The 17,621-nt window shown below is 40.3% G+C and overlaps 1 protein-coding gene across 6 annotated transcripts in view; it reads left to right on the top strand.

Moving 5' to 3' along the window:
• tbc1d22a (TBC1 domain family, member 22a) overlaps positions 1 to 17,621 on the top strand; it is a 414,172-nt gene that overhangs the window by 224,961 nt on the left and 171,590 nt on the right. For all 6 annotated transcript variants that reach the window (XM_043713710.2, XM_087999542.1, XM_043713709.2 and 3 more), the window contains one exon: positions 2,375 to 2,450. In XM_043713710.2, coding sequence (XP_043569645.1) covers positions 2,375 to 2,450 — 76 coding nt within the window. The remainder of the gene's footprint in view (positions 1 to 2,374; positions 2,451 to 17,621) is intronic.

The following is a 17,621-nucleotide window of genomic DNA, read 5'->3' as shown; positions in this document are numbered from 1 at the left end:
CTAAGGATGTTTAAACTGGACAGCTTTCATTGTTCCCATCTCTATGAAACATACTCTGTTTTTTTTTAAATGTTCATACTCTAGGTGAATGTTGCATATTATTTTCTTCAGTATTAAAAATAATAAAATTCTTTTTTCCTTTCACACAAGAAAATCTTGTTATTTGCTCCTTAACTTCAACTAGTTTTACATTTAACCAAATATGATACTTCCACACTAGAGTCATAGAGATGTACAGCGCAGAAACAGACCCTTCGGTCCAACCCATCCATGCTGATCAGATATCTCAACCCAATCTAGTCCCACCTGCCAGCACCCGCCCCATAACCTTCCAAACCCTTCCTATTCATATACCCATTCAAATGCCTCTTAAATGTTGGAATTGTACCAGCCTCCACCACTTCCTCTGGCAGCTCATTCCATACACGTACCACCCTCTGCGTGAAAAAGTTGCCCCTCAGGTCTCTTTTATATCTTTCCCCTCTCACCCTAAAACCTATGCCCTCTAGTTCTGGACTCCCCAACCCCAGGGAAAAGACTTTGCCTACTTACCCTATCCATGCCCCTCATAATTTTGTCAACCTCTATAAGGTCACCCCTCAACCTCTGACGCTCCAGGGAAAACAGCCCCAGCCTGTTCAGCCTCTCCCGACCGCTCAAATCCTCAAACCCTGGCAACATCCTTGTAAATCTTTTCTGAACCCTTTCAAGTTTCACAACATCTTTCTGATAGGAAGGAGACCAGAATTGCACGCAATATTCAAACAGTGGCCTAACCAATGCCCTGTACAGCCACAACATGACCTCCCAACTCTTGCACTCAGTACTATGACCAATAAAGGAAAGCATACCAAACGTCGATTTCACTATCCTAGCTACCTGCGACTCCATTTTCAAGAGGCTATGAACCTGCACTCCAAGATCTCTTTGTTCAGCAACACTCCCTAGGTCCTTACCAATAAGTGTATAAGTCCTAAGATTTGCTTCCCAAAATGCAGCACCTTGCAATTATCTGAATTAAACTCCATCTGCCACTTCTCAGCCCATTGGCCCATTTGGTCAAGACACTGTTGTAATCTGAGGTGACCCTCTTCGTTGTCCACTACACCTCCAATTTTGGTGTCATCTGCAAACTTACTAGCTGTCCCTCTTTTATGCTCGCATCCAAACCATTTATGTAAATGACAAAAAGTAGAGGGCCCAGCACCAATCCTTGTGGCACTCCACTGGTCACAGGCCTCCAGTCTGAAAAACAGCCCTCCACCACCACCTTCTGTCTTCTACCTTTGAGCCAGTTCTGTATCCAAATGGTTAGTTCTCTCTATTCCGTGAGATCTAATCTTGCTAACCAGTTTCCCATGGGGAACCTTGTCGAACGTCTTACTGAAGTCCATATAGATCACATCTACCGCTCTGCCCTCATCAATCCTGTTTGTTCCTTGCTCAAAAAACTCAATCCAGCTTGTGGGACATGATTTCCCACGCACAAAGCCATGTTAACTATCCCTAATCAGTCCTTGCCTTTCCAAATACATGTATATCCTGTCCCTCAGGGTTCCCTCCAACAACTTGCCCACCACTGAGGTCAGGCTCACTGATCTATAGTTCCCTGGCTTGTCTTTACCACCCTCCTTAAACAGTGGTACCACGTTAGCCAACCTCCAGTCTTCCGACACCTCACCTGTGACTATCGATGATACAAATATCTCTGCAAGAGGGCCAGCAATCACTTCTCGAGCTTCCCACAGTGTTCTGGGGTACACCTGATCGGGTCCTGGGGATTTATCCACTTTGTGCCCAATCTCTCTAATTTATCAGGTACATTCAAATTGAAACATGAGATAGCAGTTTCTTGACACCTGTCTATTAACACTGTTTTTAGTATCTTTGGATAAAATGATAATTTTGGCTCAAATAGTCTTTTTTTTATTCCACATTTATTCCTGGTGCTTTCCTCATTGGTGGTCTGGTGATTGCTGCATCCATTTTAGATCAGTATTTGTCAGTTTAAATTTATTTTAGTCCATGAAAGATCTCTGTTATTTGAATCAAATGATCAAAATTGAAAATTGGTTGTCCATAGTGTATCATTATCATGACAATATTGAAAATCTTTGAAACCTTGTTCTCCTTGTCATTGCCTTCTCTTTCTTTGGAAGCAACATGTTTAAAATTGTGACCGTATTTTGGACATTTTGTTTTACATTTCCTGATCAATAACATTTTGTTCCATTGTCATCTGCTTTGAATGTGTCTTCCATATGACAAAAGCTATAGAAGTCCAAGTTTTTGTTGTATATAAAAATGTTTGTCTGTGTTGACTTTCAGTAAGTACATCTCAATCATGTCTCTTATTGAAAATTTTGTTTTCAAGGACAACTACACTTTTGCACAACCAGGGATTCAGAGGAAAGTCAAAGCATTGCAGGAACTCGTTAGTCGGATCGATGGTAAGTCTGTTGCATTCTTGAATTCTCATTGAGCAGAACTACAATGTGTTAACATTGTCTGGTTTAACAAAAACTGTACAGATGTAATCGTTGATATTAACTTAGTACACACCATGACAGTGTTGTGGCCTTTTGGAGATGAAGTGCCAGCCTCAATCCAACTTAGAACAATGTGCCCTTTCCAAGATCAGTTTTGTGTATCATTTAAAGGGAGTTGCCAGAGCATGAGCAACTTTCATTACTTTTTATTAAAGCGGTATAACCAAACTTCAATGGCAATTTTTGTTGGAAGAGTGATGGCTCCACAAGGAAACCAGTCAGTATTCGCTTTGCAGTTAATTCAATGACTATTTTAATTCTGCAGGCCGTCATATTGACTGTTTAGAGGTGCCCCTTGGCATTTAGCTTTGTACTGTTGTGCATCCCAGACAGCCATTGAAGGCTGAAATCATTTGTGCAATAAATCTAGTAATTATGTACTCTGGAAAATACTATGCCCATCTTTAACAAATTCAAATGCGTGATAATTTCATAGGATAGTTTGGGATTGTGTTGTAGATACTGGTAGGGAACTGTGAAGTTACTTCTCTTGTCCTTTTCTAAAAATACTTGCATAAAATGTCAATTTCAATGGTTCTGTGGCTAGCTTTAATTAATTGCTTTAGTTCAGATAATACAACCATTCAAATATAGTCTCTAGATATTTATTGCAATAAATGACTGGAGCTGCTCTTCGGCTGAATTATCTGACATAATAACTGAGCATATGTCAGTAGTGTTAAAAGCTTTGGAAATGAAAGTAAACATAATTAATGAAACTGATTTGCCTTTTGATAGGTGTCCAGTTTGTCACAAGCTTCCCGAGTAAACTCAAACCTTTGTAATGAAAACACTATTGCTCATTTGGTACTAAATTGTCTTTGATTTTGAAGCTGATAGAAAACTCTAAGTAAAATGTTAAATATTGCTGTATTAAATATAAAATTAGATTTTTAAATGAGCATCACATTTGTACGCTATATGTGTCTTTGTTTTAGATCTAGGCTGTAGGTTTGCTCGCTGAGCTGTAGGTTTGATATCCAAACGTTTCATTACCTGGCTAGGTAACATCATCAGTGGCGACCTGCAAGTGAAGCAAAGCTGTTGTCTCCTGCTTTCTATTTATATGTTTGTCCAGGATGGGGTTCCTGGGGTTTGTGGTGATGTCATTTCCTGTTCGCTTTCTGAGAGGTTGATAGATGGTATCTAGATCTATGTGTTTGTTTATGGCATTGTGGTTGGAGTGCCAGGCCTCTAGGAATTCTCTGGCATGTCTTTGCTTAGCCTGTCCCAGGATAGATGTGTTGTCTCAGTCGAAATGGTGGGTTTTTTTTCCTCCGTGTGTAGGGCTACGAGGGAAAGAGGGTCGTGACTTTTTGTGGCTAGCTGGTGTTCGTGTATCCTATGTTTTAGATCATAACATTTCAAGTGAAACATAAGTAAGTTGGATTACTTCTGTTCAGCTGTTACCTTCAGCTGTCACCATCCAAACTTGGAACCTTGATCACCCAGAAAATCTCGGACAGCAGGTGCATTGGAGTGCCATCACTTGCAAGTTCTGCTCAAATCACACTTGATATTCGTTTGGAACTACATTGCTGTTTCCTCACTGTCACAAGGTCAAAATCTTGCAATTCCCTTCCTACCAGCATTGTAGTATCAGTGACTTAAGAAAACAGCTCATGACCACTTCCTCAGAAGCAATTAATGACAGGCATAAATGCTCATCTCACCAGTGATGCCCTTATTCATGAATAAAAAGAAAGCAGTTGTAACTAAATAAGTATGGAATTTGATAGTGTGGTCTCATACTAACTAAATCGAGGTTGGTGGATCTATTTATCTTTCAATAATTCTGTTTTCTAACTGGGTTCTCATCAAGAAAGACTGTTAGAAGCACATGATTTGCTGATTCAGACCAAAAGAAAATGCTTTCTTAGTTTTGGGTAAACATGCAATAATGCATTCCTTTGCAAATCCAGGAGGCTTGATGAACATCATCAAATTCATCCTTTTTAATAAAATGCTTTGCCAGTTTGTGATTGTGATGTGCTATTGTCAATACTTATGAAATATTTGTACCCTTGAAAAAAAATCTGTTTTCATACTATCCTTTCCTGTTGTTAATGGTTGTCTTCCACATAAAGCTTTTTTATGACAGATTGAAGGCAGCCTGAAGCCATGCTATCGATCTGAATGCAATCTTGATTGTATCATTACCAGACATTTTTCATTACACATACATAGAGTCATACCGATGTACAGCATAAAAAGACCCTTTGTCCAACTCACTCATGCCGACCAGATATCCTAACCTAATCTCGTCCCATTTGTGAACACTTGGCCCATATCCCTCCAAACCCTTCCTATTCATATACCCATCCAGATGCTTTTTAAATATTGTAATTGTACTAGCCTCCACCACTTCCACTGGCAGCTCATTCCATACAGGCACCACCCTCTGTGTGAAAATGTTGCCCCTTAGCTCCCTTTTATGTCTTTTCCCCTCTCACCCTAAACCTAGGCCCTCTTGTTTTGGATTCACCCAACCCAGGGAAAATACCTGCTCTATTTACCCTGTCAATGCCGCTCATGATTTTATAAACATGAGGTCACCCCATAGCCTCTGACGCTCCAGGGAAAACAGGCCCAGCCTATTCCTCCTGTACCTATAGCTCAAATCCTCCAACCCTGGCAATATCCTTGTAAATCTTTTCTGAACCCTTTCAAGTTTCACAACATCCTTCCTATAGGAGGGAGACCAGAAATGCATGCAATATTCTATAAGTGGCCAAATCAATGTCCTGTACAGCTGCAATATGACTTCCCAACTCCTATACTCCATGCTCTGACCAATAAAGGAAAGCATATCCAACACCTTCACTATCCAATCTACCTGCGACTCTACTTTCAAGGGACTATGAACCTGCACTCCAAGTTCTTTCTGTTCAGCAACACTCCCGAGGACCTTATCAATAAGAGTATAAGTCCTGCTCTAATCTGCTTTTCTAAAATGCAGCACCTCGCATTTATCTAAATTAAACTCCATCTACCACTTATTTTCTCATCAAGCATGGTGGCACAGTGGTTAGCACTGCTGCCTCACAGCGCCAGAGACCCGGGTTCAATTCCCGCCTTGGGCAACTGTCTGTGTGGAGTTTGCACATTCTCCCTCTGTCTGTCTGGTATCCTCCGGGTGCTCTGGGTTCCTCTCACAGTCCAAAGATGTGCAGGTTAGGTGAATTGGCCATGTTAAATTGCCCGTAGTGTTAGGTGAAGGGGTAAATGTAGGGGAATGGGTCTGGGTGGGTTGCTCTTCGAAGGGCCTGTTTCGACACTGTAAGTAATCTAATCTAAAATTGATAGTTTATGGTGGCAGATTGACTGTAATCATGCCATACTTAATAGATCATTGTGCATCAAGGAGAAGCTTTCACTTTCCCAGGAGCAATGAACTGGAGTTCCATAGGATCTCTGCCAACAGCTTTCTATCAAGTGCAAGTAAATCACTGCCTCAGCTGAGTTTAGACAAAACTTGAAAAATCAGCCTCAATTCATGATTTGGAAAGCCAAATAACATAAAGGAATAAATAAATCTGAAAAGTAATTAGTTTTTATTCATCTGAATGCAATGCTTCCTCTTCACTGTTTCTTTGTTAATAATTACTCAGGATCAAACAAACAGGAATTTGAAACCTTGTTGACAAAAATTGTGGGGTTGTAACCATGCTCAGTGTAATCGCAGCTTTATCAACAAGCCTTTGCTAATTTCTTCACTGCGAGATCTGTACATGGAACAGGACTGTCACTTGGCCTTAAAGAGCTGTCAGATGTCAAAGTGGGAGTTTATAGGGAGATCAGCAATGCGTCGGGAGCTTGGCACATGTGACAGTTTAGTGCAGAGACAAAAGGTGGTGTAAGATTTTGACATTCACTACAAATTGTAATTAACTTAAACCTTCTACTTAAATTGTGGGTAGAAATTGAGTATCAGTTTAAACATTTACTAGCTTTGATTGTGACAGGACCTACAACAAATACAAATATGTTTCCACAAATATTATAGAATGTATTAAGTTTACAACACTGGTTAACTGTGCATGGGTCTATTGTTCTCTTCTTTTGACGTTTTCCATTGTGTACACTAAAGCAAAAAGAAACACCGCTTATTTATTTTTGCTTGCCATGTCCAAAACCTCAATTGGCTCCTAATTGCTTGAACAATTCTGGGTAATCCAAGATAGAGGCTGGGGAAAAAAATTTGTGGTCATAAGAGCTGCTCCTTATTTGAGGTATTTTCAGTGTTGGAGCTGATTTTCTCGAATTCCAATGACTGTTTGTATAAGCTGTTGCATTGTTTGGGAACTTTGGGGAAAAAAAGATCGAAAGAACGGCACTTTAAAAAGGAGGAAGAGTGACAAAGTCGGACACCACAAGGGAAGCTGTTCGAACAAGAAAGAATCCGACACAACTGTCTGACCCAGCAGTGAATCTGCACGTCCAGTGCCTCTGCTGTTTGACTTCAAGTATCTCTCGACATCTGAGTTTATCTTAAAAAAAATTAACAAAGAACAAAACTTACAGCTGACCTTGGAGAAACCTGATGGGAGCAGCTGGTGCAGGGGGAAAGGTTCACATTTTCGGATCAGCTCATTGCAGTCATGCACCACCCTCTGTGTGAAAAAACTGCCCCTTAGGTCCCTTTCAAATCTTTTCCCTCTCACCTGTGACAATACCGATCCTTGAACAAGGTTAAAGTGCCCTTGGTTTTTTTCAAAAGGGGTCGTAAAGGTAGAAATTCCGATGTGTCTGGAAATATCTATTTGAGAAGGCTTTTGTCGTTCTTTTCAAACACTTGTACAATGAAAGGGGAGTGGTCAGATCTCCCAGTTCATGGTTTGGTTTGGTTTTAGCAAGCAGTCAGTTTTTGAGGCTGCTGGACCCAAAGCTGCATGCTGATCTTCATTCTCTCTGCAATCCCTCTCCTCTAAGAATCTGTGTTTGAATTTACCTTTTTTGCCAAGGGGTGTTTCTGGGATGTTGCAGATATTTAGAACAGCTCATGGTTAAGTTGCATTTTCATGTCAGTTGGGTTTTCAAATAGTTAGCTTGTTCTAAATTTGGTTTTCTTTTCTTCGTGTATAAATAAATTCTGTTTTGTTTAAAACGGAGTAGTTGGGCCAGCTGCATCATTCCTGGAGTATCCACCCTACACCTGCTTAAAATAACTGGAAAAGTTAGGGTCTGGACTACCTTCTAGAAATGTTTTGAAGGGGTGTGGCCCAATCCATAATACACCTCTAAACTTGTGCCCTCTAGCTTTGGACTCCCCCACTCGGGGAACAGTCCTTATCTATGAACCGAGTCCATGCTCCTCATGATTTTATAAACCTCTAAGGTCATCCCCCAGCCTCTGACACTCCAGGGAAAATTGCCAAGCCTCGTTAGTCTATCCCTATAGCTCAAACCTTCCACCCTGGCAACATTCTTGTAAATCTTTTCTGATCCGTTTCAAGTTTCACAACATGCTTCCTATAGCAGGGAGACCAAAATTGCACATAATATTCCAAAAGTGCCCAAACCAATGCCCTGTACAGCCACAATATGACCTCCTAACTCATATACTCAATGCACTGACCAATGAAGGCAAGCATACCATACGCTGTCATCACTATCCCACCTACCTGCGACTCCACTTTCAAGTATCTATGAATCTGCACTCAAGGTCTCTTTTTTCACCAACACTTACAATTAAGTGTTGAAGTCCTACCCTGATTTGTCTTTCAAAAATGCAGCACCTCACATTTATATAAATTAAACTCCATCAGCCACTCCTTGGCTATTGGCCCATCTAACCAAGATCCTGTTATATTTTTGAGGCACCCTTCTTCACTGTCCAGTACACATTCAGTTTTGGTGTCATCTGCAAACTTATTAACAATATCTCCTTTGTTCACATCCAAGTTATTTATATAAATGACAAAAAGCAGCAAACCCAGAACCAATCCTTGTCATACATCGCTGGTCACAGGCCTCCAGTCTGACAAGCAACCCGCCACCACTACCCTATGTCTTCTATCTTCGAGCCAGTTCTGGATCCACATATCTACTTCTCCCTGTGTTACATGTGATCTACTATGAAGAACCTTGTCGAAAGCTTTACTGAAGTCCATAAGATCACATCCACCTCTCTGCCGTTACCAATCCCCTTCATTACAACTTCAAAAAACTCAAGTTAGTGAAACACGATTTCCCATGCTCAAAGCCACGTTGACTATCCCTAATCTAGAACATAGAACAATACAGCACAGAACAGGCCCTCCAGCCCACAATGTTGTGCCGACCATTGATCCTCATGTATGCACCCTCAAATTTCTGTGACCATATGCATGTCCAGCAGTCTCTTAAATATCCCCAATGACCTCGCTTCCACAACTGCTGCTGGCAATGCATTCCATGCTCTCACAACTCTCTGTAAAGAACCCACCTCTGACATCCTCTCTATACTTTCCTCCAACCAGCTTAAAACTATGACCCTTCGTGTTAGCCGTTTCTGCCCTGGGAAATAGTCTCTGGCTATTGACTCTCTCTATGCCTCTCAATATCTTGTATACTTCAATTAGGTCCCCTCTCATCCTCCTTTTCTCCAATGAAAGAAGTCCGAGCTCAGTCAACCTCTCTCTCCGTAAGATAAGCCCTCCAGTCCAGGCAGCATCCTGGTAAACCTCCTCTGAACACTCTCCAAAGCATCCACATCTTTCCTATAATAGGACGACCAGAACTGGACGCAGTATTCCAAGTGCGGTCTAACCAAAGTTTTATAGAGCTGCAACAGGATCTCACGACTCTTAAACTCAATCCACCGTTAATGAAAGCCAAAACACCATATGCTTTCTTAACAACCCTGTCCACTTGGGTGGCCATTTTAAGGGATCTATGTACCTGCACACCAAGATCCCTCTGTTCCTCCACACCAAGATCCCTCTGTTCCTCCACACTGCCAAGAATCCTATCCTTAATCCTGTACTCAGCTTTCAAATTCGACCTTCCAAAATGCATCACCTCCCATTTGTCCAGGTTGAACTCCATCTGCCACCTCTCAGCCCATCTCTGCATCCTGTCAATGTTCCGCTACAGCCTATAACAGCCCTCTATACTGTCAACGACACCTCCAACTTTTGTGTCGTCTGCAAACTTGCTGACCCATCCTTCAATCCCCTCATCCAAGTCATTAATAAAAATTACAAACAGTAGAGGCCCAGGGACAGAGCCCTGTGGAACACCACTCACCACTGACTTCCAGGCAGACTATTTTCCTTCTACTACCACTCGCTGTCTTCTATTGGCCAGCCAATTCTGTATCCAGACAGCTAAGTTCTCCTGTATCCCATTCCTCCTGACCTTCTGAATGAGCCTACCATGGGGAACCTTATCAAATGCCTTGCTGAAGTCCATATACACCACATCCACAGCTCGACGCTCATCAACTTTTCTAGTCACATCGTCAAAGAACTCGATAAGGTTTGTGAGGCGTGACCTGCCCCTCACAAAGCCGTGTTGACTGCATTTAATCCAGCCATGCTCTTCCAGATGGTCATAAATCCTATCCCTCCGAATCCTTTCTAACACCTTGCAGACGACAGACGTGAGACTGACTGGTCTGTAATTGTAGGGATTTCCCTATTTCCTTTCTTGAAGAGAGGAATTACATTTGCCTCTCTCCAGTCCTCAGGTACGACTCCAGTGGAGAGCAAGGATGCAAAAATCTTTGCAAGTGGCGAAGCAATTGCTTTTCTCGTTTCCCAAAGCAGCCGAGGACAAATCTGGTCTGGGCCTGGCGACTTGTCAATCTTAATGTTTCACAAAACTTTCAGCACATCAGCTTCCTCTATCTCTATCCATTCCAGCATGCACACCTGCTCTCCAAAGGTTTCATTCACTACAAACTTCATTTCTTTTGTAAAGACAGAAGCAAAAAACTCATTTCGGGCTTCCCCTACCTCCTCAGACTCCACACACAAGTTCCCTATGCTTTTCCTGATCGGCCCTACTCTTTCTTTGACCATTCTCTTATTCCTCACATAAGTGTAAAGTGCCTTTATGTTCTCCCTAATCCATTCTGCCAAGCCTTTCTCGTGCCCTCTCCTGGATCTCCTCAGACCATTTTTGAGCTCCTTCCTCGCCTGCCTGAAATCCTCTAGAGCTGAGCTTAACCCTAGCTTCCTCCACCTTATGTAAGCTACCTTCTTCCTTTTGACGAGAAGCTCCACCGCTCCTGTCGTCCAAGGTTCCTTTATCTTACCCTTTCTTGCCTGTCTCAGAGGGACATATTTATTCATCACTCGCAACAACTGTTCCTTAAACAGCCTCCACATGTCTATAGTGCCTTTACCATGGAACAATCTGTCCTTACCTTTCGAAATATCTGTAAGTCATGTCTCTGAGGATTCCCTCCAACAACTTGCCCAGCCCTTATGTCAGGCTCACTGGTGTATAGTTCCCTGGCTTTCCTTAACACCGTTCTTAAATAGTAGCACCACGTTAGTCAACCTCCAGTCTTGCGACACCTTGCCTGTGGCTATTGATGATACAAATATGTTAGCAAAGGCACCAGCAATCACTTCTCTAGCTCTCTATAAGAGTTTTCAGGTACACCCGATCAAGTCCCAGGGATTTATCCACCCTTATGCATTTTAAGCTATCCAGCATCACTACTTCTGTAATATGGGCATTTCTCAAGATGTCAGTATTTATGTCCCCACATTCTCTCTCTTCTGTATCCTTCCTCACAGTGAACACTGATGCAAAATACTCAGTTAGTATACATCCCATCTCCTGCCATGCCACACATGGGTGGCGTTGCTGATCTTTAAGTGCCCTGTACTCTCCCTATGTCCTTTTGACATTTATGTATTTGTGGAATCCCTTTTGATACTCCTTAACCCTGTTGTGGGTATGTTCACCGAGCCAGGAAGTTGATTTCCAGATGTTTCGCCCCCTGTCTAGGTGACATTTCAGTGCTTTGGAGCCTCCTGTGAAGCGCTGTGCAACTGTGTTCTGGAATGTATTTGGTTCTGTTCCTGCTGCTTCCGATTGCCAGTTCTGGTTGTTCATTGTCGTGGTATATTGGGTCTTGGGTATCCTTAACCCTATTTGCCAAATCTTTCCCATGTCCCCTTTTTGCCCTCCTGATTTCCCCCTTAAGTATACTCCGACTGCCTTTATACTTTTCTCGGGATTCACTCGATCTAGCAGCATAGGATTATCTTTAACCCTGGGATACACCATGCTTTTAACCATGAAATTTAAAGTTAACAATTTTTCCATAAAAAAGAATTGCAAAGATGGCCAAGTACTTCTCAGAAATATAATGGCCTCCAAAACAAAGGATGAGGGATGGTTTCAAGTCAGAAGCAAAATTAATTTGATTCAAGCATGACAATAAAGCTTCAATGGTAAATTTTTCACAATGCCTATTTTAAATGACCAGTTGCCCAGATATTCTGAATTCTGTTGGAATAGTTTTGAGTTTAGATTGGGGCTGTGCTTGGAGAAAGTGGGGGCAAGTGGAAAATGGGGGCTGCTGGATTGGGAAGTTGTGTTGGCTATGATGTGCAGGGGATGCTGGTGAGGATCCACGCAGGGGCAGGGCAAGTATTGGGTCTAGGTGGGCCAGGTTAAGGTGAGGTGGATGGCTGGCCTGGCAGGATGGATGTAGTCAATGATGAGTTTGGGGTTTAATTTAATTGTTACTTGGGAATTATGCTAAGTGTTCAATTCTGTTTTTTTTTTGTCCAGAATGACTCTTAATCTTAAGTGAGTTATGCCCCTCTGAATTCTTTGTTTTGGAGGTTCCCAGAAGTAAAGGAATTGCCCATTAGAATTTTCCTTTTTATGGCAATTTCCATGGAGTCCATTACGTTGGAAATTCCACATGATCCTGATGCCTAATTCTAATTTGCACTGCTCCAATGACCATCCGGCATTGGAATATCAGGACCACAGGGTTTTATATCACTGTACTTGACTGGAGAACTGTCATATTCCATTGTATTGACTCGCCGTTGGCAATATTTCAAAGTAAATGAAATTTGCTTCTTCATAACAAGGTTTTTCATCTGCCGCAACTCATTGTGCTGCTTGTATTGTGTTTGTGAAATGAAATGTTTGAAAATACATTCCGTGGAGTACTCTGGAGTTGGGGTAGGTGGTGAGGAGTGTGTGGAGGTCGTGGCAGGGCTGTGAGGAAGAAGAATATTCACTTTCCAGGATGTACTAAAAAAAAGTTATAAAGATGTGAACAATGAAGTTACAAACTTTTAGTTAGCTTTTGACATTCAAAAAAATTCGGCAAGAGGTGAATATAAAAGAAAATTGCTGCAGGTTGCACACACACCTGAAGGTGCATTGCTAATTTGAGCTGAAGCATAGAATAATGTTCCTCCCCTGTTAGTGCATTGCCTTGTTTCTTTAAAAACAGTTGAAATGACGACCACTTTCTGACTATTTGAGTTATTTTCTTGGTTAGTTGTAGTCTCCTTGTTATTCGAGGATGCCCACACCTTAAGTGATTTCATTGTCCTTTGTGGTTATAAAAGATCTAGGTAATTTGTTAATCTATTAATTACTACTTAATGTTGTTTAATTTTGCAAAAGTGTACTTGAAGCTGAAAAGTCAACACTGAATTATGTGTGGCAGACATTAAGAACAAATGCTTGCAAAGGGTTTTAAAATGATTTTGGTATCTTTTTGCTTTCTTTTGAACTTTTGGGCTGTGGGCATTATTGGGAAGGCTGACATTTAGGCCAATCCCTTCTTGCTCTGAGAAGGTAGCAGTGAACTCTTTCCCGAAGCACAGTAATTTATGTGGTGAGTGTGTGAGCGCAGCATTGTTCAGTGGGGAATTCCAGGTTCTTGACCCAACAATGGATGGACTTTAATGCTCATGCTCCATCTTGAATATATTTGTTTGATATGTCACTTAAGGTGTTCCCTTGCATCTGCTGCCCTTTTCTTGTGCAAAGTAGCAGTCGTGTTTTGGGGATATTCTGGCAGAGAAGCTGGGCTAGGTTGTTGCAATAGGAGCAGCCTCAGGACTATAGGTTAAAGCTCTGAGTTGTTGATTTGAATCTCATGAGCCTGAGATAACCAGAAATTAAAAGCTTTCCTTCAAAAAAAAACTTTGCAGAGAGAAAGCAAATGTGATTTTGAAGGAGACTTGAGCATATATGTGCTAAATAAAAATTGAAGCTTTGGAATTATTTTGTGGTCAGAAAGTTGTGGTCAGAAAGTTGATCATTAATCTTGCTTTTAATTCCAACTGGGAAGCTAACTAAGCTTTTACTATTGTATATTGAGTTGACAGGCAAAGACATTTCTAATTCTGTTACTCATACTAAATCAGCAGGTAAATATGTTAACACTGATGGTTACAGAACTATTTTAAGTTCCATTTGGAAGACCTTTCACAGTGTTTCATTTATTACATTTAATAAAAGTGACAAATCATTGGACTTTGAAATTATTGTACTTCCTTCATTTAATTTTTCAAGATTGAAAGTTTTGCAGTAATCTCTTATGAGATATCTAAAATTATAAATTGCAAGGTAGCTTAAAAAATAATATATTCTGATTGGTTTTGGAGTATGCATGATTTCCTGATCGTTATGCATTCTAATAAGTTAATTTAAATTCGAAAGTCTATTGAACAATCTGCTAATGTTGAAGTTAATTAAAACTTAGATTGATAGTTAACTACTTTTAACCTACAGTACAACATCCAGTCTGCCATACAATTATTAAGTAATTTTTATTGCACATTTTTCAGAAACTCTTGTGAAAGTACTATAAGCAGAGTAGTTAACATTAATGTCTACTTAGGTTTTAATATGATAATTATTGAACAGTTCTCTGTTTGGTAATTTTTTGCAACAAGATGTTTGAACAACTAAACTAGTCGGACAAGAGAGTCCTCTGGCTATTGAAGGATTGGTGACAAATGTCAAAGTGTATTTTTTTTCTGTACCAAAATACAATTATCATACAAGAATCAAGATTTACATATGGATGGAACAATTCTTCTTGCATTCATGGTTCTTGTAATTCAACAGTTTAGTATTTTCTAAACTTCACAAACAGCATGCACAAAATGCTTGTTGCTGTCAATTACCCTTTGCTTTCCTTTGCCTGATTTTCTTCCCTACAGTCCTTTTTGGAAAGTGTTGACTCATTTCTTAACATGTGGCTCCACTGTCAAGAACTGTGAGGTCTCTATTATATTGCAACAGTTTTGTCAATAACTATTTGCATTTATGTTGGATCTTCAAGTGGCTTGGGACATTCCCCAAGGAGGAGAAAATGACACCATGCCGTAGAAGAGGTGGGGGAGATAACTGAAAGAGTGATTTAAGGTACAGGATTTGGGAGGCGTGTGAAGGCAGGGTGAGAAACGAGAAGAGGGATTTAATGGAGAAACACTTGAAGAGTGAGGACATTTTTGAAAGCATAGTCAGTGATCTAAGCAGGATGGGAGTGTGTGCAATCTTCAGAAGGCTTGAATTGGAAATATGAGGATATACACATTGGAATTGGCGTTGGATATTTTAGTGGTAGTGTCTATTGTAATAGCCAATGGAGTGATTAATACGTTATTGCACATGGAATTGGTAAAACAGTGTGATGGTTAGCAGGAAAATGGTTGGTCATTGAGTGGGAATAAAGTGCCAGTATCTGAATGATTTTGAATTTATGTAGAGGTGAAGTTCGGGAATCTGATCAAAGAATTGGAGATACAGAAGTGAGAATATGATTTACAATGTATATTTTGGACAGTGAATAGTGACTGCTAAATCTGGTATTGTCTTGAGGATTGAACCAGATATCATTTCCGTCCACTCCCCCGCCAAAAGAAAACCACCACTGCTGTTGTTTTGACTAATGAATCAGAGTCAAGAGTGTGTTCCTGGTGAAGGTGTTATACTTGAAACATCAAATCTCCTGCTCCTCGGCTGCTGCCTGATCTGCTGTGCTTTCCTGGCAACACACACTCGACTCTGATATCCAGCATCTGCAGTCCTCACTTTCTCCTAATGAATCAGAGTTGAGTTAAACTTGTTTCACATCTGATAGACTTAGTTTTCACTAATAAACTTAGCAAATCATCAATGATGATGGTTAATGCCTTTTAGGATTCTTGAATGTTTTTCAAACAAAATTATTTCCATTATGCACAAAACAAACATACTGAATTTCACAGATTATCATTTCATTATTTCACGAGTTACATTCTCAGGTCTTCCTCATGCATAGAATAAACTAAACTGTGATAAGTTCCATTGTATAACTTTTTGCAATACTTCCCTTTAATATTTTTTGAATTTTGACTTTACTCTCAATGCTAAAACGGTTGTTAACTTTTTCCATAGTTTCTCTCTCAAATACAGTGTGATGTGGATTATGGATTTCTTCTGTATCTGTGCAATTGACGATTAGAAATTTTACCACAGAGCAGGATGCTCTCTTCCTTCAGAAATGGACTTCCAGCTGTTGATTTTTCAGTGACTGGAGAATTGATACTGAACAATATTGTTCCTTGACTAAATAAAAGTTGATGTTAAATTTTACTTGAAAAAATGTTCTATTGAATTTTTTTGTCTTGCATTCATCAGGATTATTCACTAGAAATAAGTGTATAGGAAAAACACCATTTTACACTGAATGAGAAGCGAATTCTGACTGATTAGTACATGGACTCTGATTGATAAAGGTATTGCCAAGGATAATGCACCAACTAAATGATGACTGACAACTGACAATCTTTATTTAAATTTAAACAAGGCAAGCTGACTCTGGTCTAGTGAAATGAACCAACAAATGCTTATCATCTATTCTACATAGCTAATACATGAGCAACGTGTATACGTGTTCTGCCTGTCTGCAAAGAACAAGGTCTATAGCTTTCAGTACATGTCAAACCACAAACTTGTATATCTGATAGACACGAGCTGAAAATGTGTTGCTGGAAAAGCGCAGCAGGTCAGGCAGCATCAAGGAACAGGAGAAACGACGTTTCGGGCTGACTGATAGACAGCCTTGCTTAAAAGCAAACTGAAAAAGAAAGAGCTTATCGAACTTGAGTATAGGCAGTAAATTGTTGGGTGATGCATATGTCAGCCTGTGCTTGCAAAACTCTAAACAGTATCCAATGTTAGATAAAATTCAATGATTGGATAGCATTTACTACATGATTCTGATTGTGTTAAGAAGTATACTGCGAATCAAGTTAAAATTGAGAGTTGGGAATGCAGTGTGGCACATCAGCTTGCACTAAAAGCTACAGATATTAATACTGCAAACGTCGTGCCTTGACGTTTGCAGTATTAATATCTGTAGCTTTTAGTGCAAGCTGATGTGCCACACTGCATTCCCAACTCTCAATTTTAACTTGATTCGCAGTATACTTCTTAACACAATCAGAATCATGTAGTAAATGCTATCCAATCATTGAATGTACACAAAGAATGTACACATATTGTGCCTGTCTGCTGAACAAAATAAACGACATCCATTCTTTGTTTCATTTTTCAGGGCAATGCCTTGACTAACTGGAATCAATCTGGGTGGTTTAAGTTTAAGCAGAGATAGGCAGTTAGCTGTCAGTTATCTAACTTGTGCCTTCTCTTTGGCAACGCCAATCAGAGTTCACTTGTCCAGCAATCTACATTCTGTTCTCAAACAGTATAGAGTGTTATTTTCCCTGTGCATTGGTACTTATTGCAAATTTTCCTACTGAATGCAAGACAAAGCTTTGATAAAATGTGGCTTTTTTCAAAAATATCAAAGTTGACTTCTTGAAACATTTTTCATAGCCAAGTAGCTTGGCCTTTATTTAGAGTTTATTGGGGTATAAAAGTAGTGAATTCTTGCTAAAACTCCGAAAGGTACTAGTTCGACCACAGCTGGAAAAATCTTTGTCCCCATATCCAAGGAAAGATTGGAGACAATCCAGAGTGGATTCATTAGGTTTCTCCCAGGTTTGGAGGAATATCCAATGATAGGTTGAGTAATTTGGGTCTGTACTCATTAGTGTTTAGAAGAATGAGAAGTGACTTTATTGAAACACACATGACTCT

The sequence above is a fragment of the Chiloscyllium plagiosum genome, unplaced genomic scaffold, assembly GCF_037043375.1.
Source record: "Chiloscyllium plagiosum isolate Xiang-an unplaced genomic scaffold, Cpla_swu_hap1 HiC_scaffold_23, whole genome shotgun sequence".
Taxonomy (NCBI): domain Eukaryota; kingdom Metazoa; phylum Chordata; class Chondrichthyes; order Orectolobiformes; family Hemiscylliidae; genus Chiloscyllium; species Chiloscyllium plagiosum.
The sequence above is the reverse complement of the archived record's forward strand: the minus strand, read 5'-3'. Positions and strand labels throughout refer to the sequence as shown.